This window comes from Mustela lutreola, chromosome 3 (genome assembly GCF_030435805.1).
Source record: "Mustela lutreola isolate mMusLut2 chromosome 3, mMusLut2.pri, whole genome shotgun sequence".
In the NCBI taxonomy this organism is placed as follows: domain Eukaryota; kingdom Metazoa; phylum Chordata; class Mammalia; order Carnivora; family Mustelidae; genus Mustela; species Mustela lutreola.
In genome coordinates, this window is record NC_081292.1 from 37,345,291 (window position 1) to 37,367,415 (window position 22,125).

At 38.4% G+C, this 22,125-nt stretch overlaps 1 protein-coding gene across 7 annotated transcripts in view; it reads right to left on the reverse strand.

Moving 5' to 3' along the window:
* The window catches only part of VPS13B (vacuolar protein sorting 13 homolog B), a 792,142-nt gene that overhangs the window by 141,760 nt on the left and 628,257 nt on the right, over positions 1-22,125 (reverse strand). For all 7 annotated transcript variants that reach the window (XM_059165934.1, XM_059165936.1, XM_059165932.1 and 4 more), the window contains 3 exons: positions 17,527-17,729; positions 14,483-14,684; positions 14,022-14,206 (listed from right to left, as the gene is read on the reverse strand). In XM_059165934.1, the coding sequence (XP_059021917.1) occupies positions 14,022-14,206; positions 14,483-14,684; positions 17,527-17,729 (590 nt within the window). The remainder of the gene's footprint in view (positions 1-14,021; positions 14,207-14,482; positions 14,685-17,526; positions 17,730-22,125) is intronic.

Below are 22,125 nucleotides of genomic sequence, written 5' to 3' on the forward strand. Positions count from 1 at the left end.
GGAGAAGTGTCTGTTCATGTCTTCTGCCCATTTTTTGACATGGTTATCTATTTTGTGTGTGTTGAGTTTGAGGAGTTTCTTTATAGACCTTGGATATCAGCCCTTTGTCTGTATTGTCATTTGATAATATCTTCTCCCATTCGTGGGTTGCCTCTTTGTTTTGTTGACTATTTCCTTTGCTGTGCAGAAGCTTTTGATCTTGATGAAGTCCCAAAAGTTCATTTTCGCTTTTGTTTCCTTTGCCTTTGGAGACATACCTTGAAAGAAGTTGCTGAGGCCGAATGTCAAAGAGGTTACTGCCTATGTTCTCTCCCTTAGGATTCTGATGGATTCCCGACTCACGTTGAGGTCTTTTATCCATTCTGAGTTTATCTTTGTGTATGGTTTAAGAGAATGGTTGAGTTTCATTCTTCTATATATAGCTGTCCAATTTTCCCAGCACCATTTATTAAAGAGACTGTCTGTCTTTTTTCCATTGTATATTTTTTCCTGCTTTGTTGAAGATTATTTGACCATAGCATTGAGGGTTCATATCTGGGCTCTCTACTCTGTTCCACTGGTCTATGTGTCTGTTTTTGTGCCAGTACCATGCTATCTTGGTGATCACAGCTTTGTAGTAAAAGCTTGAAATCAGGCAACATGATGACCCCACTCTTGTTTTTCTTTTTCAACATTTCCTTAGCAATTTGGGGTCTCTTCTGATTCCATACAAATTTTAGGATTGTTTGCTTTACCAAGAACCATAAGATACCTGGGAATAAACCTAACCAAAGAGGTAAAGGAGCTGTACTTGAGGAACTACAGAACACTCATGAAAGACACAAAAAGATGGGAGACCATTCCGTGCTCATGGATCAGAAAAATAAACACCGTTAAAATGTCTATACTTCCTAGAGCAATCTGTACTTTCAGTGCCATTCCGATCAAAATTCCACCTGCATTTTTCAAAGAGCTGAAGGAATGCTAGCATTTTAACCTATCTATTTATCTATTATCTACTCTAACATGTATCTATTCTATCACCTATCTTATCATCTATCATCTATCTACTCTATTATCTGTTTTATCATCTATCTACTCTATCATCTATCTATCTAAAATCTCATTTGTTTTTTCAGTTTTCTTTACAAATTCTGCTTCAGCAGACAGCTCACTAGTGAACTCGAAAGCGAGTTCTCTTACTGCTTCCCAGGGGGAACACTGACTCCCCAGCAGGCTAGAAGTGGGTGTGGGCCCCAGGGCTGAGCAGCACAGCAGAGGGGACCCATAGGAATCACAGCGGTGGTACCAGTAGGAATTGCTTATTGTGCCTCACTAGCTCTCCTTCCTTTCTTCCTTAGCAAATGAGTCCCCAATTCATTCTCCTGACACTTGGAGCGGCCAGGTACACAGTTCCAGACTCTGGGATGCTAGCAGCACAGTGTTCAGAGTGTGGGTTTCAAGTTTGGTCCCTTCCTCTTCTCATGGTTGGAATGGCAACAACATGCTAAAAGGTCGTGCAGCCATATTGGACCATGAAGGCAAAGCAAGAGCCTGAGTGACAGCAGAGTAGCGGGAGGCAGGAAGATGCCTGGACCCTCATGACTCTGTAGAGATACTGACAGTCCTAGTCCACCTACCTTCAGGCTGTCCTCACATGGGACAGGAAAAGAAACATCGGTTTTGTTTATATTGCTGTCATTGGGTATTTTCTGTCTCTCATATCTGAACCTAATCCTAGTTGATGCAGATCTGAATAGCTCTAATGTTTTTTCCTGTGTTGTTGGGATTCCACCTCAAGGATTCATAAAAAACTTTATAGGAATCTATAATCTATAAAGTTTCTTGAAATTGCACATTAAATCTATGTTCATTCACATACATTTCAGGGAGAACAGGCCCATGGCAAGTCACTGAATTTTTCAGATTCTCAGCTTTCTTTCCTTAATAAGGGGAGAACATTCACCTCTGCAGAGCTGATTTCAGAAGGAAATCTGCCTAAGGTACTTGGCATGGTGAATAGTGCCAAGCTATTTCTGTAAATAGTCTCATCCTGCTGCCTATTGATCTTAAATCTAGCAGTCATCTATAACTTTTCATATTCCCTGTCATTAAACTACCCAATTAGTTGTCAAGAGCATAGAGCATACAGCATCTCCTCCAATCACTTCTTTTTCCTCATATCCCCACCCTCTGACCCCACTCCAACTTATTACAGCCTCTGTTGTCTCCTCTCTGAGATCCCCAACAGGGCTTCTCATGTTTGGCCTCTTCTTTCTACCATCTACTCTTTATCAGACTTCTAAATCAATTTACCTGAAGGCCTGGACTGCCAAGGGTTCTCCAATGCCTATCAAATTAAAGACAACTCTATCCAAAAGGAGTCAAGGTAGCACAACGCAGAAGAAAAAAATTCACACAAACCTAGCTTTGAGTCCTGATTTTAGTTCCTTATTCGCTTTGCACTCTTGGGGAAATTGTATGACTTCTCAAAACCTGAGTAATCCTAGCTCTAAAGTAAAGATAATAGTATGTAATATGCAGCATCGTAGTGCAGATCATTGGGACACAATATACAAAAGGACAAGTTTAGTGCCTGGTACATTCTAGGTTCACAGAAAATGTATTGCCTTCCTCTTTCCCTCCATGGAAAGGACACGGACTAAAAAACATATGTCTGCCGCTTACCACCCTTCCATGAATCCCTTATTTGTATAACCTACGTTAGCCAAATCAGATTGTTTGCCACCTTCCAGATATGTCTTCTCTTACTCTCAATTCTGTAATTGTGCTCAGACTGATTTTTTCTTTATCTCCCCTTTCCCTTCATTCTATGTTGAGACTCCGCTCAGCCTTTAGGGAGTCCCTCAATTGCCATCTCCTCTATGAAGCATTTTCCTACTGTTTCCAGGCAGATGTAAGCTCTCCTTGTTTAAAAAGGCACATTCTCTCTGTTTCTTCTGTGGCACTTGATGGTTCTACCTCGCCTCATTTTGTGTACTTATTACCCTTCCTGAAAGATTAGAGATGCCTTGAGAGCAGAACCAGAGCCTCATCGACCTTTGTACATTTCATGGCCCTAACCCAGGTCCTTTTATCTGTATTTTCTGCATTAACTTCAACATTTTCAAGCAGAGCTCTTTTCAATATATTCCTAGATCCTTTTTTCCTACTTTTACAACACCACAAAGACAGCATGATTAAAAGTATCCTCAGGGAATACTCTATTTTAGGTTCCTCCCTCCCTGTCCAAAAAAGGAGGCAATGCTTCTGGATGTGGGACACTTAGTAGTCGATCCAGCCCAGTGACCTGTCGTTCAGAACCATTTATTACTGTGTCCATGGGGTACAAAGGACTTTTGCTTTTCCCTTATTTCTTAAGACTCTGGCTCTGCCTCTTACTCCCCTTAAGCTCCCAGGACTTCTTTTTTTTTTTTTTTTTAATTTCTGCATTTCAACAACAATGAATCTCATATCTGGGCTTTGAGCACCCCTTCTGAAGATGATGGATAGGAGCAAAGCCTTCTGGGACACATTAGTACAGCTGCCAGTGGGCTCGAGGTGCTTATAAAATAAAAAGGCTCGGGATTCTGGGAAGATATTTGCAGTTCTAAGTGAACCGCCCAACACAGCTGAAAAGAAACACCCAAGAACACTTCCTTTTATTCTTTTTAAGCTGTGCATGGAAGAGGTACATCGTATTGGATTGCAAGTAAGTCTCAGAAGGATTCTTTTTATGTCATGTCACCAGGTGCTAATATCATCACCTTTGCCTATCAGGTACATGTGCTTTAGAATTACAGGAAGCTTATAAAATCAAGTTTAAAGCAGCAAAGTCCAGTTTCTCATTTATTGGATAATACTGAGTATCATTGCCTGACATGAGACATTTTCCCATGTAATTATGAAAAAGAATAGCACCCACATATCTATAAGGTTTAATGATGCTTTAATTCCACCTGTGGGTAAGTATGGGTAAGTATGTAAGATAGGATATTATCAGAAAACCAAACACGATTAAATCACCACTAAGCGACAGGCACAAAGCATCCCATCGTAAACCTGATTTCAAAAATAGAAAACGGTTTTATATGAGACGCTCTTACACTTCATTAGACCTGGGAGAGCAGAGAATCTGTGAAGCTGCTAATTTGCTACACAGTCATTGCATTAAAAAGGAAGGGCTGACCAAGAAAGACATAGATTTGAAGCATTTGGGGGATAAGAAAATAATTCCTATGTGTCAGTAAGACATAGGAGCTTGTTGAATCGATACTTTGGGAGGATGCTAGGAGAGGACAACGAGAAGATTTAAGAAGTGATGTGAGGTTTTTCTCCAGATGCAGACAGCCTTTGATGTAGAGAGAGAAACAGCTCTGTCAATAGCAGCAAAGGGAAAAGCTGGAAAAACCATAGCAAAAAGGAATCAAGTTTTTTTTTTTTTTAGTGAGGCAGTCTTTCTAGAGACCCTCTGCCCGCATTGAAGCTTCTCTAAACCACAGACCATATGTAAAAGGTTTCCCTCTTGGAAGAACACGACATGCTGTACAGACCTTCAGAGTTAGGCTGGAAAGAAGCAGCTGACAGTGTAAGGCCAGTACAGAGCATGAGTTTGGCCAAACCAGGCAGAGTGAAAAATGAGAAGAGTAAGAGAGATCCAATATAAAATGGATCCCTTTTGGGGTATCTATCGAGCTCACAATGACCCCTACTTCACAGCCATGTTGGGGAATGTGACCCCACCTGATGACCATAGTTGAATGAACCAAGAACACCTGACACCCCTCTAGGTGGATGAGGAATGTGGAACTCAACTGGACGTTAGACTTGTACTTGTGACTCTTGAGTTTGGCTCTGGGAATTGTGGGAAACTACCAGCAGGCCTGAGAAGGAAAGCTAGTTGTTGAAAGGGAAGAATGAAGCAAACATAGGGAAAGAAGCAGAGAAAAGTGATAGTGTATAAATACTCCCCACGGTTCCCATCTTCCATTCCTGGCCTCATCCTTTGAGAGGCCCTGCTGCCCTTGGCCTCTCCAACTCCCCACTGTATCTTGATACTAGATCCCCCCCATTTTTCTTTAAGTCAGCTTCAGAGGGGTTTCTGCTACCTGCAACCTGGAGGACTGGAGCTGACATACTACCTCGGAGGGCCTGACCATGTAGCTTCGGGAAGGTAGTGCCTCTTACAGCAACCAGTCTCTGTCAGTGAAAGCACGCTATTAATCACAAGCACAGAACTCCTAACAACTGTTATGACATCAACAGGCTATAAATACAAAAAAAGTCTTTCTCAGAAAACAGGGCTTTCTTGGTCTACACAGTAGGTTCTTTGATCAATTGCTATGATGACGATAATGATGATGCTGACAGCAGCTCCCATTTACTGTGTGTTGTAATAATAACTTACTAAGCCCCGAACTATGTATGGCTGGGTGCTTTACATACATCATATCTACTTCATGGTAGATATCTCACTACTCTTCATGGTAGTGAGAGTAGAATTTTGTTTGGGAACGTTGGTGACACAGTGCAAAAACAGAGATGTCATCTGGGAAGGACTAGCACGCTGGGAAGGCAGGGCTCCACAAGAGGGTACTCAACATGATGGATTTGCCATCATTCAAGATCTGGCCATTGGTCTTGCAGTCTTAGGAGATTTCCATGGTGCGCCAGCACTGACTAGACTTAGGTATGCTGAGTCATGCAACACAGTTCACTAGAGACTGATATATAAACCAGATGCCAAGTTATTAATTTACCATGAGATGTATAACTGCCAAGCGGCCTGGATACTGATGCTGGCCTGAGCAATATACGATATTCTCTCCGTAGACAGATTACATTGGGAGCCAAAGTGTTAGAAGGTTGTTTGGGTAGTTAGATGATTTGAATGTTAGGTACGGAGATCTGACAGCTGCTATATTCATCTACAGAGACAGGATTTAGCTACCAGGTGAACCAGACGTTTGGGCACCATTTCTTTGGATGCTGCCTGGAGAGCTTTTGCCAACAAATGCTTCTGCGACCTTACTAGGCTTCTAGAGCTGACCAGTTTCCTTCTGAAGGAAACATTCTTTCTTTAGCTATCTTAATATCCAATCCATCTTGTGTGTCTAGGAGTCCTTTTATTTGTTTAAGGTTATTTTGCATATTTGGGGTCAGATTCATGATTTCATGCTTTCATAGTTTGAAGTAGAAGGATAATTTTATTCTCTTTCTTTCCACATTTTCAACAGAGTAGCTCACTATCACCTGAATGTATCATCTACGGTATTATCATCCCAATGTTGTATAAATAGGGTAAAAACCATAGGTTTTGGGGTCAGAAAGACCTGGGATAAAATTCTGGATCTCCCATTTTTAAGTCTTATAGTTCAGGACAAGTTAATTCTCTTGGCCTCAGATTCCTCACTTTTTATAAAGTGGGGATAACACGCACCTCACAGGATAAAATGAGATTTACCAAGGTTATTATGCAAAGCATCTAGCACAGTTCTGGGTGTGAAACACAGATCATAACACACTGCAGCAAAAGTGTGTTAACTTAACCATTTAGATTCTCCTTGGTTTCCAAGTATGAATTATGTAATTTTTTCTTCATTATTCTTCCAATGTGGTTTCACTTTGATTTTTATAATCGTATTAGTGTGACTTTAAAAAATAATTTCCCTGACTTTTGAGAACTGAATAAACAAAAATGAACCCTACATGAGTGCACTGATTTCTTTGGCTTACTGTTCTCCTTCTCCACCAGAAATAAACAAATGACACAGCTTGCTTTTGTCTTTTTTCTTCCTGTTATCCTTGTGAAGATATCATTTATGGACTCTAGTCATATTTTTTTCATAAGAATTCTGCACTAAATTCCCAAGCTTGAAAATGCCTTTTTCACTGAGAAAGTGCTATGAAATCCTACAGCTTTTGTCACAAATTAATTCTTTTGTTACCAACTAATTCAGCTTACTTTCAGATGTTAGAATTTCCCAAATTACATGATTCTTCCTATATAAATGCATGGGTCTATCTTTATATTTAGCTGTTTTATCTTACGAGTTTGCAGTGTATGTAATTATGCCCTCTTTTTTTTCAAGTAGATTATAAACCTTGTAAGAATAGGGACAGATCAATCTCTTTATTTCCTCATTGTCCATACATTATAGTATCCTACACTAAATTGAGAAGATATCAAATAATTCTTTGTTGGGGAGAAATGCTAACAAATGTTGGGGAGAAGTGGAAATAAAAATGACAGAGATGTTTACCTCATTTGTTAATTATATGCACATTTTCTGAAAGTATAGATCTGAATCTAAGTATTAATTAATTCTTTTGGTGTAAACTTTTGTGAACCTGTGTTTACTTTTCCTCAAGTTACTTGAACATTTTCTTTCCTTCTCCTTTGACTTAAAAAGAAAAAAAAAAAAAAGATTTTATTTATTTATTTGGCAAAGAGAGGGAGAGAGAGAAGAGAAAGACCACAGCTAGGCAAAGCAGCAGGCAGAGGAAGATGGAGAAGCAGGTCCCCACTGAGCAGTGAGCCTGATGTGGCCCTCGATCCCAGAACCCTGGTATCATGATCTGAGCAGAAGGCAGATGCTTAACCAACTGAGCCACCCAGGTGTCCCATCCTTCTCTTCTGGCTTTAACGCTAGGAATTTTATATACACCCTAGATGTTTCTTACATTAGAGGAATTCCTGACTTTAGCTTTTACCTCTTTTCCTTTAATCTACATTGTATGTTATCAATGCCAAACTCATCCTCCAATTTACTTCCTTAACTTTGCTTCCCCTCTGTTTAAATTGCTTCAGTGATCCCACCCCTTTAGTGTTTGTCTTGAATTATAATGCTCAAACTTTATACTCTTAAGATCCTTGAGGAAAGATGATACTCAGTTTGGCCTATTCTCACATACCAAATGAAGATATCTCAAAATTTAGTGCAACGCATAGATGAAAACAAATATTAAACAAGTATAACACAGTACTGAGAGAATAAAAACAAGTACCATGACAGATCTGCATGAGAATTAAAATACCCATTATCAATTTTACTCCAAACATGGATTAAAATTTATAAAAAAAAAAAAAAAAAAAAAATTTTATAATCTGGGTACTTGTGTATTTCCAAAATTGAATCCTAAGTAGGCAGTGTACACAAGATGAGGAAAGGAAAATTTAGAACGTGCCAGACACAGGGCCAGAAATTCTGACAGTTAAGCTCACAAAAATGATACAATATTCCTTCTAGGTTGATGGCATTATTCTACCCTACAAGTTGTAATCCTATTAATACCTAAGTATACTGCTAATACTTAATATTAACATGTTAAAATTATGAACTGACCATAAAATAGGCTCCTTTTACTTTCTGTGAACATTAATTTCGGGTCTTTATACAGAACCTGGTTAGTTTGATTTAATATTATAAACGTGTTTTCCAAATTTTCATTACAATTGCAAAATAAATTCCATAAATTCATATGGGGAGACTTTATAAATGCCATTTTCAGTCATGGAAAGATATATAAATGGACAAATCTGAGGGTGCTGTATAAGTGAACTCTATAAGGTCAGTTTTTTTATGAACTAAACGGTCCTCAAGGAAGAAGTCAACCAAACTTGATTCTGTTTTCAGGACTAAAACCAAAGAGATTAACTTATCTTTGTATTTAAGAAGTAGCCTCTATCTAGGGGGCAGTGGGCTTGGCAGTATATTCAATGATCTCACCAAAAGCCTATGTAATGTAATGACATTAGACTGTGTGTTTATGGTAGATAATACCAGTGAAGCATAACACAATGCATCTTGACATAATTCAGTTTGTAAAACCAAACTCATTCAATAGCCCCACACAATTATGACAAACAATGTAATACTTTGGAATAACACAAAACAGAAACATGGATACTCATGCTTTCATTCATCCATTTGCTATACTGAGCATCTCCAGGGCAATGGCTACTATAAGAGACATAATGACAGATTGGATACAATCACTGCCTTTGGAAACCTACAATCTAGGAGACAAGATATGAACACATAAAATGTGAGGAGTAAGGTAAGAAATAGCATAAAAGTGGTGCTATGGAGTGTCGCAGGACTACAGAGGAAGGGGGTACTATGTGTGGAGATGGCATCCAGGTAAGGCTTCATGGAGTTGAGGGCATATGGGCTATTTGGAAGTGCGGGTAGGATCTCAGCAGAGAAAGGGGAAGATTCAAATGAAGAAGGAGTAAGTGTGGAAGTGGGCTGTCACTGGCAGCTTTGGTAAAGGCTGGACAGGCCGGTCTGACTGGAGGGTAAGTCATGTGTAATGGAGTGAAATGTAAAGCTGGGTGGGGGGTGGGGAGGCTATGCAGGACCCTCAAGGTCAGTTGACCAGGGTGACAGAACCATTGAAAGCTTTTCTCAAGGAACTGATACAATTCACCTGTTCCTTGAAGAACTTAGCAGGATAGCATAAAGGAAGAAAGACCAAAGCTGGAATTTTATTTAGAAGGTTCTTTTAGTGGTCCAGACATCTGCTTGTGAAGGAGGAGTGGCAGGAACGAAATGAGCACTTATTGAAAGCTCACTATGTGTAAGGCATTTATTTGTTTTAGCTATAATATTTCACTCAATTCTTGTAATGTCTCTGAAAGGTAAATAACATTAACTCCAGCATTCAGTTGAGGACCTGAATCCCCAGAAGCAAGCCCAAGGTCTGGCACTGCAAGTGCTCAAGGAAAAAGCTGTCATATCGAATCAGAGCTGTGATTCATGCAACATATTTTCTGTTCTCCACAGAAGCTCCAAGGAAACAAAATAGTTTGTACAGTTCTAAGATTGCAACCCAGAGGGTTATTTCTACTAGTAAGGCTCGCCCCAACCCTTGGGTCAAATTCTGCTCCTCATCAGGGGAACAAAAGGGTCAGTCCTGCTTTACTCTTCCATGCCAGTTGTTGATTCTGGGTGTTCTTACTGCTGGGATCAAGCTCTCCTTTTCAACTCACAGGAGGTCAAGCCTTTCTTCCTTCTTAGACTAGCATCCCTGTCTTTGAACTCTACCCACAAACACAATTCCTATCTCTTCAATAAGATGTGACACCTCTTTGATACCAACTCTCTGCTTGTTGCCCCCTGCCAGGCTTCCTTCATGTAGTGCTTTGCTTTGCTTATGTGAAAAGTACAGTCTCTGGGCTGCGGGACTGCCCCAGCTCTTCTGGACTGCTACTAGAATCATCGGCCCCCACTCTCTCTGGTCTAGCCTGCGCTTCTCTTAGATGAAAAGACTTTGGACAATTGTCACCATGGTAGTAATTGGTAGTACTCATACTTAAGTATCACATAGCACACGCTGTGTGCCAGGCACTGTTCACTGTGCCTTTCAAATATTCCCTCTTATAATCATCACATTATCGATAGTCTCATTTTATTGATTTAAAAAAAAAAAAGCAAAACAAAAAACCCAAGGCTGAGAGCTTCAGTTACTTGTCTAAGGTGACATCTAGCATTCTGGCTAGAGCTTAACCAGAATGCTCTTCTGCCCCTCCAATGTCAGTGAGAAGATAGAGAACACGTCACAGGTGAATGTACTAACTCAAATGCCTTATTTAATACAACTGGCACAATACTACGATAGCTACCAGACTTATGTTAGTTCACATTTAACAAATATGAACCCACAAAGCAGTTAGAAAGAAGCCCTTATATGAGGCTGAAACTTTGATATGTATTTTCATTTTAACTGAAGATACTAAAGACATTCTGCATTTGAGCAAGTCTAGTAAGGCAGTAGCAGTCAAAGATACTGCTGTTTTACATAGCAAAAATAATCCATGAATGTTGGTAGAGAAGGTAATCATGAATATGATCTTAACGGGAGAGGAAACAAATTTAAGGATTTAAAGAATCAAAGCAGAGTTGTAAGAGAGTAGATTTTAAAAATTCTCATCACAAGAAAAAAAATCAAAGACCATTGTCATCTTGTCAAATCAAATATTTCGGCACACTCAAGTTCACTTGACAAAATGATGACACATTTTATTGTTATCAATTCAGAAGGTGAACATCTGGCTAAATATAATTAGAAATTTTAACAAGAATATGATATGTTAATGTTAATATGTTAGTATGAATTTTGGATTCAAATTGGATTTGGCACGGAGTCTGCTTAAGACTCTTTCTCCCTCTGTCCCTCTCCCCCATGCATGCTCTCTCTCTCTCTCTCAAAGAAATAAATCTTAAAAAAAAAAAAAAGTAGAGAGCACTCATTAAAATAATTGGGGAGGGCATTTGGGTGCCTTGGTTAGTTAAGCTTCTGACTCTTGATTTTGGTTCAGATCATAATGTCAGGGTTGTGAGATCGAGACCCATGTTGGGCTCCCCGCTGGGCATGGAGCCTGCTTAAGATTCTCTCTACCCGAGGATGTGGAGAAAGGGGAATATTACTGGTGGGAGTGCAAGTTGGTGCAGCCACGTTGGAAAACAGTATGGAGATTCCTTAAGAAATTAAAAATAGAGCTTCCCTATGACCCTGCAATTGCACTACTGGATATTTACCCCAAATATACAGATGTAGTGAAAAAGAAGGGCCATCTGTACCCCAGTGTTCATAACAGCAATGGCCACAGTTGCCAAACTGTGGAAAGAACCAAGATGCCCTTCAATGGATGAATGGATAAAGTATATATGGAATGGTCCATATATACTATGGAGTATTAATGCCTCCATCAGAAAGGATGAATATCCAACTTTGGTATCAGTATGGATGGGATTGGAAGAGATTATGCTGAGTGAAATAAGTCAAGCAGAGAGCCATTTATTGTATGGTTTCACTTACTTGTGGAGCACAAGGAATAACATGGAGGACACTGGGAGACGGAGAGGAGAAGTGAGTTGGGGGAAATCGGAGGAGGAGACAAACCATGAAAGACTGTGAACTCTGAGAAACAAACTGAAGGTTTTGGAGGGGAGGGGGGTGGGGGTTGGGGGAGCCTGGTGGTGGGTATTATGGAGGGCACGTATTGCATGGAGCACTGGGTATGTTGCATACACTATGAATTTTGGAACACTGAAGAAAAATTAAATTAAATTAAATAAAAAAAAAATTCTCTCTCTCCATTCCCCACACTCCCTCTCTTAAAAAAAAGAAAGAAAGAAAGAAAAAATTGGTGAATATACCTCTACATAACAAGGGCTAGATAAAAGTGATCAAGAAATAGAAGGAGGTTCTTTTCTTTTTAGATTTATTTATTTATTTGAGAGAGAGAGAGAGAGCGCACACATGAGTGGGGGGAGGGGCAGAAGGAGAATGTGAGAGAGAACCCAAGCAGACTTCCTGCTAAGCACTGAGCCAATGCAAGGTTTGGTCTCAGGACCCTGAAATCATGACCTGAGCCGTGAGGGTTGACCGAACTGAAGGTTGGATGCTTAATCAACTGAGCTACTTAGGTACCCCCAGGGAGCTTATCTTCTAATGGTAGAGAGAGAAAGACCATGAGCAAGTAAATAAATAAATGCATACAATAACTAAATAGTAATCAGAGTATGACAAAAGTAAAACAAAGTAATGTAATAATTTAGAATAAAGAAGTGGTAGTTTACCCAGCCATGACAGAACATTTGGGCTGGCACCTGACTGACAAAGTGGGGGAACAGAGTAAGAGAAATGACTCTCAAGTGGTATGCTCAGCTAGTATGGCTGGAACATAGTAAGGAATAGGGAGACCGGCATGAGACCAAGTCAGCAAGGTGGGCAGGGCACACATCACGGGTCCTTATAGGCCATAGCAAGATGGTTGACTCTGGTTCTAAGAAGTAGAGGAAGGCACCATCAGGTTCTAAGTTAGAGGAGTGATGTGACCTCATCTATGTTTTTAAAAGATCACTTTAACTGCTATTTGGAAAATGCATTACAGGGAGTCAAGAATGAAATCCTTGAGACCAGTGAGGAAGCTACTGTAACAGTGACCAGAGAGGTGGCAGCCTGGACTCCAGTTGTACCAATAAAAAGAGGGAGGTAGATAGAATAGGGATGTATTCTGAGGCATCAGGATAATAAGAACTGACAGGACTTATTGATGAGGAGATGTGGGGAGTCAGGGAAAGAGAGCAATTTCACTGTTCTGATCTGTGATCTAGTGATAGGTGGGGCACTAAGAGGAAAACACTATTTTTGGAGAAATTCAGATCTGTAGAATACTGATCAGCAGAATGCTAATGTAGTGATAACCTCAATGACATTTACATTAAACTCTGGAAATGACAAGCAACAAACTTTCATCAAGTCACATGGAACATGATCACTGGTTAGATAGTTTTCCTCTCAGCGACCTCAAGCCCAAGACCATTGTCAGCTCTGGAAATGAAGATGAAAACTGGGTCAACCATTCTGGCCTTACGTGGACATTTTATTTCATATTTATTTATTTATTTATTTCATATTTATTTCTATTTTATTTCTAGAAATGATGAAGAGTGTGAGCACATGGTAGGTATTCGAAAAATGTGTGGTGAACTGAATGACACCTGTCCCATTACAATTAGAGAACATGTGACATAACCTACCTATAAAAAGGGCTAAGAGCAGAACTGAGAATTCTCAAAATTGCCACGAATCATGAATCTGAATTACATTATTCCCTATTTTAAAATTTCTATTTTGTGGATATGTATATACATATGTATGTATCCATACACACACAAACACACACGTAGATTTGTGCGCATTTCTCTCTGATACTATTGATGGAAAAAACAGGAATGCTCTAATCTTTTTAAATTATTATTATTTTTAAAGATTTAATTGTCAGAGAGAGAGAGACAGAGAGGACATGAACACAAGTCGGGGGAGAGGTGGGCAGAGGAGAAGCAGGCTCCCCGCTGAGTCTTAAAGAGCCCAATGCGAGACTTGATCCTAGGACCCTGGGATCATGACCTGAGCCGAAGGCAGAGGCTTAACCTACTGAGCCACCAAAGCATTCCTCTAATCTTTTTTCCTAGTATCTAATCAGCACTACTCCACAGTGCTTCTATTTGAAATGAATAGTCATTACTTACCTGAAGCATATCGCCAAGGTCTGCGGTGCTAATATCCGGATCCTCCGTGGTGTTGAAGGGCACAGGAGTTATCCGTACAAGGGTGAGCACTCTGGGTTCTGGATATCTCCATAACATCATCCCTGAGCTATCTTCAGTTTCATTGTAAAACAAGACTTCATAGACACCAGGCATTTTCAAAGGTTCTGTTAAAGGAAAAAATAATTAACTGCATGCTTTTGAAATGGAACATGGTACAGAAACATTATGAGGATAAAAGGTAAGAATGTAAAGAAGCTGGCTGGCCATTTTTAGATGCTTTAGGACAGGAACAAATTAAGAATTTTCCCCTAAGACAGACTGAATGGTAATGTACTATTTTTGTACTGCAGCTATTAACATACTTTTCAAGCGATCTTGATGTGTTATTTAGTGAACGTGCAGTAAAAACTCTCTTTCACGCTGAAACTGTTGCTACTTACCAGCATCTCGTATATACTGGAACAGGCCTGTCCGTAGGTCATCCGAACTTTGTTCACTTTGAAACATCTGGTTCTTTTCCACAGGAGATGGCATGTGTGGAACTGCTTCAGGAACTTCAAAATTTCCCTCCTCGTTGAGGTATCCACTGAGTAATTCATGTAGAAGCACTAAACAGTTCAAATGTTCTTGACCCCAGAAAACCTTTAAGAATCATATGAAAAATTTTAGTGACTTTTAAATACAAACATTTCATGAGGATAATTAGGCACAATCATACCAGAGTTAAGGTGAGACCATAATTACATTCAATTTAATTATTGACAATAACTTAACTATAATTGCTAAGTGACCTATGGGATGAATTTCTATTACTTGAGTAAATACATAAAAACAAGAAAGTCAATTACATCATATGTTGTGCGAATAACAATCAATTTTCAATGCTGGGTTACCAATGAAATTATGTTAGTGCAAGGTAATGTTTATGAGTTAAATTGCCTAAGTGAGAAAACAGTATCTATTACAGTCCGAGAGAAGGTAATGAAGATCTTCTAGGCTGAAATGTTAATAAAAGAAAGAATAATAATAACCTTGTGGAATAATAACCTTGTGGAATAGCTTCCTTGTCATGAGATTTAACAAACACCTCTTAATTATAAGATTCCATTCTTTGCACTTTTACTCTTCAGAGAAAAAGAGAGAGAAGATGCTCAATGAACTTGAACTCACAAGGCTCCCAACTTCTGTGTTTAGTGAGAATGTACCAACATACAGTATTCCTCAGCCTCTGATAATCAACTATAGAGGAGATACAGTAGAGTTTCAGGACAAAGGCCTTGGTATTTTTTCTAATAAAGTGGATCAAATTCTCTTTTTTTCCTCCATGTGAAGAGTACTAGTCCATAACAGAAGTATGACCAGTGGGTAATAATGATTAATGTCAGAGGACTCAAAATGTAAATAATATTACACTTGTCTGTATATATTGGATAAAGGCAATACAACCATTATTTCTAAGAGAACCAGATTAACACAGAAAAGAGAAAAAATATAACGAAGTAGGAAAAAATAACCCTACCCCTGTGGGTAAATTTTATTTTATTTTAAGATTTTATTTATTTGTTTTTGACAGAGATGGACACAATGAGAGAGGGAACATAAGCAGGGGGGTGCGAGAGGGAGAAGCAGGCTTCCCATGGAGCAGGGAACCCAATGTGGGGCTTAATCCCAAGACCCCGGGATCATGACCTGAGCCAAAGGTAGATGCTTAACAAATGAGCCACACAGGCGTCCCACGTGTGGGTAAACTTTAAACCTAAGTTTGGGTCCTGCTCTCTGGAATTAAGGCAACAGAAATAAAGGTAAGAGATATGATACTAAGTCTACTGTGTTCTCTTCAATCTTGTTTTTATTGGATCTTGAAAAACTCCCCAAGCTGGGGAGTTGAACACTGTGCTTTAGGCTTTAACTGTCAAGAGACGGTGACTTTATAATGTAGAGATAATATGTTTTTGTCTTATTGTTGATTTTAATGAGGAGTTACTTTGCTGTCTTGGGAAAATGGTAATACTGTTAATATTGTTGATAAAACAACATGAAATGATACACTTATTATTAAATACATGAAGATTTCTGATAGATGCCAAAAATCTCCACAAAGCAATACAAAGCAGTAAGTTATTAGAATCTTTCCACATTTAGCTCCCTGTCAGTAAGAAAACTGGTGAAAAAGTCAAGGCAACAAGACCTGTAGATAAAAACAAGAAATTCATATGTAATATGCCTCTGTTACTAACAAATCAGTCATTTACATTTTCATAATTGTGAATTTCTCAAGGTTTTTGGATTTATGTTAAACTTAGGGGACATCAAATCATATAAAGAATACATTCAAATCTAACCATCTAGAAAGTTACCAAGAAATAAACTAAATATCCTCACACAGTCCATACATAGCTATAAATCAAAAGTGTAAAAGGCTGTAATTGATTATATGCCAAGTGTGAATCATCAGGTGTTATAATACCTAAAGAACCTACCATTGGCAAGTGGTTCTTATATATTGCTGATGACACTGTGCTTGAGACACTTATATATTGAGATGACACTTACAACGTTGGCTACTTCATAACTAGCAAAGTCTATAATTAGAAAAAAGTTTAATGACCCAGCAATTCCACTCCTAATCACATATCCAAGAGAAAGGAAAACATATGTCCACACAAGAGCTTAACACAAATGTTCCTAGAAGCATCATTCATAATACCCAAAGGTGGAAAGAATCCAAATATCCATCAACTGATAGATAAATGTGGTATGGCCCTACAACAGAATACTATTTGGCCCATAAAAAGGAACAGAGTATTGGCACCTGCAACAATATGGATGAGTCTTGTAAACACTATATTGTGTGAAGGAAGCCAGTCACAAAAGACCACAGATTAGGTGATTCCACTTGCATGAAATGTCTAGAACAATCAAATATGCAGAATCAGAAAACAATTAGTAGTTGCCTAGATCTAGAGAGGATTAGAGGGTAATGGGGAATGAATGCTAATGGGTACAGGGTTTTGAGGGTGTTGTGTGAATGTTTCTAAAGTGATTATAGTGATGAGCATACGTCATGAATATACTAAAAAAAAAAAACAAACCACTAAATCATACACTTTATTTAGGTGAATTATATGGTATGTGAAATTTATCTCAATAAAGCTGTTAAAAAAGCTCAGTAGAGATCATTTAGAGGCACCTGGGTGGCTCAGTCGATTAAGCATCTGCCTTTGGCTCAGGTTATGATCTCACCATCCCAGGATGGAGCCCCAGGGAGCCTGCTTCTCCCCCTCCTCTCCTCTCATGCTCGTCTCACTATCTCTGTCTCTCTCTTTCTCCCAAATAAAAAATAAATAAAATCTTTAAAAAAAGAGAGAGAGAGATCAATCGGATAATACTCTTTCTCACCATATCAAGATTTAGTGAAACAGTTCAAAAAATGAAAAAAGGCTAGTTGAAAATTAGGGGAAAAATGTGGCCAATCCCCACAAACCTGTAGCAGACCTCCTCTTAAATCAATGGTTATTTTTGGTATGGACTGTTCTGGGCCTGGATTGCCACTGTGTTTACACCACTTAGCTTCCAGATGGGCAGAAGCACAGCATGGTCCTATCAGAATCCGATTTCTTTCTTTGAGACTTGTTTTAAGCAGAAAATCATTTATGCTGAGTAGAAACGAAGACCCAAGAATTACGCCTGGAAAAGAAAAAAAAGGAGAGGGGTATAGGTTATAATTATTCTTTGTCAAAAAAGTATGTTTGAGTAAGAACTATCCATATTTTTAAAAAGCATTAATTTATCCTTTGTTAGTCTTCTTTTTCAGTTGGCTTTCTCCCACAGTTTTACGCTACTTACATAGAATTCTAGTAATGAAGCAGGTATGCCTCTTTCACATTCCTAACAAAAAAATATTTGCCAAAACATTATGACTTTTTCCATGTGTGAGCATTTTAGGTTTTATGAGTAGAGACATTTTCATTAAATTGTGCAAGTTTTTCAAACAACTACATTAAGAATAAGAACAGCTGCTTCATTTGTCTATTGTTAACATGATGGGAAAGGGCAATTTTCTGTGATTTCTTATAGTAACAAAGTAAGTATATTACTTTGCTAGACACTCAAGTTTTTGACTGGCCTATGTTAAAATTCAAAACAATCAAAATATATAACATGTGTTTTCTAAAAATTTTAGTTTAATCCAAACTTCACACATCATAACCACTTGAAGTTTACAAAGTCTTAAAAACAGATAGTGGCAGGTTAGATTTATGAGAAAAACTATATGCTATAGTTCAAAGTAAATATACCCAGAAAAGGAATACACTTTAAATTGTAGGTTTTCTTTTGAACTTAAACTAGAAGTGTAGATCAAAACCTTTTCATAAAACCAACAGCACACTTTAAGATATTTGGATGCAAAGTTAGAGTGGTGGGTTAACTTTCCCCCAAGGAGCTCATATTCTGAATTGTCATTGTGAATATTGAATTTCACCAGACCACATTTGTAATGCCCATGGCTTATTTTTCTAATGATATTTGATCCTTAAAAGAGATGAAAGATTAAAAAACACCTTAGGCCCATAGTCTACACGTTTCAGAGTACAGTACCCACACTGACTCTTCAACTCTGTGGAGAGTTGAAAACTTCATGTAGGTTGTATGCTCCTACTGCAGAAATAAGACCATAAATTCTAATCTTCCACGGAAGACATCATACCCAGGTAAGTTAAGGCTAAGACTTCAGTTAAAATTTAGGACGGCAGAAATCCGTTTCATAAATTTCAACTCTATTATGGCACCAAGATTTCCATTTCATTTATACAACTTTCTTGATTCACAACTACCCCTCATTTAGATAAAGAAAAGAGATAAAACAGAAAATTAAAAAAAAAAAAAAAAAACAAACAGGTCCCCAAATACCCAAGAATCAAAAATTATCTCCATTAATGGAGTTTAGAACACAAGCCATAACTTCCTGATCTAATTGCAATACATTTCCTGAAATATTTACTTCTCAGTAGTAAATATCTGCTAAATGAAACATACCAATTAATTATTCCAAAATTTCTCATAATGGGGATTATGGAAGTATAGGCTTGATTCAGTACAGTCATCCAGCAAATGAGTAGTAAGGGAATGTTAGAATTATATTTCCCTTTATTCCCCAATATATGCATCTTCATTCTGCCCTAGAGTGAAATACCCAATTATCTGGTAGTAATCTTAATGTGAATATTCTTTTGGTTCCTCATACACAAAATGTTTAATACCAAGGGCCTCCTAGGTTGCTTACCTCATTTAAGGTTTATTATTACCTGGCCAGACACCCAGACTAAAAAAACTCAGGGCCCACTTTGGGGGCTCTTGTTCTCTTATCTCCATGACTTAATTTCTAGATCATTCTGTCTATCTCCGTTATTTTAAAACACCAAGGAAGAGAGACTTTGGTAAGCTAAATGATTGAAATGTAGACCACATCACTTTCAAGCTTTAGTAGACTGACCATTCCGGAGGCAAGACCATCTGATTCAGTAATAGGACTGGGCACAAGAATAGCCCTTCAAGAAATACCCCACCAAACTGAATTGCCAGTATAAAATGTGATCCAATGTTTATGTCTCAACATATGTTTTAATTGACAAACAAAACAGCAGAGTGCTTAAATATTTGCCATTCTTCATTTTGCATCACTGTGTCATAGAATAATAAGGTAGGATGGAGAAGACCTTAGAAGCCATCTATGCCAAGGCCCCCTCCTCTAAAAAATATCACACAAAATCCTTTTTATTTTGAAACAATGTTAGAAGCACCTAAAACTTGCAAAAATGTGCGGAGTTCCCGAGCATATACCTCTTACCTATGTAACCTGAGCAGATATACAGAAATCAGGAAATCAACACTGATAGCATAACCAGTAAGTAATCTATAGATCTCATGTAAATTTTGCCATTTCCCCCACAAATGTCCTTTGATGGTCTGGGATCCAAACTTGGGATCCCCACTGAATTTAGCTCTCAGTCTCCTTAGTCTCCTTTCTTTGTCTTTAATGACCTTGATGTTCTTGAATAATCCAGGCCAATTATTTTGCCAAAAGTCTCTCCATTTGAGTGTATCTGATGTTTTCTCCTTAGAATGAAGTTATACATTTTTGGCAAGAAACCCTGAGAAGTGATACTCTTCTCCATGTTACCATATACTGGGGTATGTGATATTGATGCTTCACTACTGGCAATATTAACTCTGATTGTATGACTAAAGTGGCATCTGCCAGGTTTTGCCACTGTAAAACTGCTTTTTTTGGGACACCTGGGTGGCTCAGTTGGTTAAGCAGCTGCCTTCAGCTCAGGTCATGATCCAGCATCCTGGGATTGAGTCCCGCATCGGGCTCCTTGCTCGGCAGGGAGCCTGCTTCTCCCTCTGCCTTTCCCTGACATTCTGTCTGCCTGTGCTCGCTCTCTCTCCCTCTTCTCTCTGACAAATAAATAAAATCTTAAAAAAAAAAAAACCAAGCTGCTGTTTTTTATGAAAATAACAACTATCTTGTGGGAGATATATGAAGATCATGCAAGTATCCTCTTTTACATCAGATTTTCACCTGCTAATGTTTTAGCAACCATCAATGGTTCGTGCATGCAATGATTATTACTGTGGTGTGTGATCATGTTGCTTTTCCATTTTTCTTATTCTTTCTATTCTTATTCTTTTATTTCCATTCTTGTTCTTTTCTTATTCTTTCCTTTTTCTTATTCTTCTACATTTATTAATTAGCATTCTGTGGTAAAAAGAGCTGTCCTTTCTACCCCATTTATTAGTTCAACTCTGTATTTCTATTAGTATGGACTCAAGGGTATTTATTTTATTTTATGGGTTATAATTTAATACTATCATTTACTTTGTTGCTTCTGCCCAGTTCTGGGCACTAAGAACCCCTTCAAGTTGGGTCCTGTGTCCTTCTGATATACCCCCAACATTTTTTGAGAACTTCTTCACTTTCTGGTCATCTAAGATGTTTTAGGTTTATCTTGTATTTTTCCCATCTCACCTATGGCATCAGCCATTTCTCCAAAAAGAGTTTCTTTTGCTGAAGAATGGTATCTAGAAAACAAAATCTGGGTGGTAGGTAAGCTCACTGTTACTAGGGCTTCACTGCTTCTAGGCCATCTCAGCAGAGAGGGCTACGAAGCCTATAAGGCACTAGAGAGTGGTTTCTAGCCTTCTCTCTTTCCTTATTTGTACCTCTTCCTATGACAGTAAGAAACTTGCTGAACACCCCTTCTAATGTGCTGATTTCTAATTATCCCTGGAATATCACTTTGAAGTGGTGAAAATTAAAGCAGAAGAACTAAGACAGACATAAAGGACAGCTTCATGGGAGCAAAGTAATTACCAAAGAAAAGTCTACCAAAAGAAAGGGCTAATATCTATCTCTAGGAGTCTTGTTAAGAATGGGCTTGACAACATTTTGTCTGGAGCGTACAGATGAAGGAGATTACCTTTCTCACTCTATAATACCTTTCATTTATACAAAGATATTTGCAAGCATATGATAAAATCTTTTTAGAAGTAACTTAATACATACAGAATTTGGATCTTACTAGATAGTTCTACTATGCAGGAACTACTCAAATACTGATATTGTACTGTCTAAAGTAGTTCCTGAGGTTTTGCTTAAAAAAAAAAAAGACTAGTACTGGAATGACAAAGTTTACATTATTACATCTTATGTATATTCTCAGAAAGTATCTATCTCTTCTCAAAGAACTTAAGTAGGGTTGATAGAAGGCTTTTCTTAATTCCCCAAAGTTATACAATTAGAAGTATTTATCGCTTGGGGTGAGGAAGGACATGAGAAAAAATTCTAAACTTGAATTATAAATATAGAAATACTGACAGCTTTTGTGTCACTGCATACACTGTTAAATGCATGAACACTTCACTGTAGTCATACAAATCCTATTCTTTTTTGCTTGGTAGAGAGAATGGGATACCTAGAATCCGTGGGAGAATAAAGATAAAGGTCGGGACTGTGATCTCAGAAAAATGGCCCAGTAGGAAGCCAATGGTCAGGCCAACACCTGGGAGCCTGCAACAA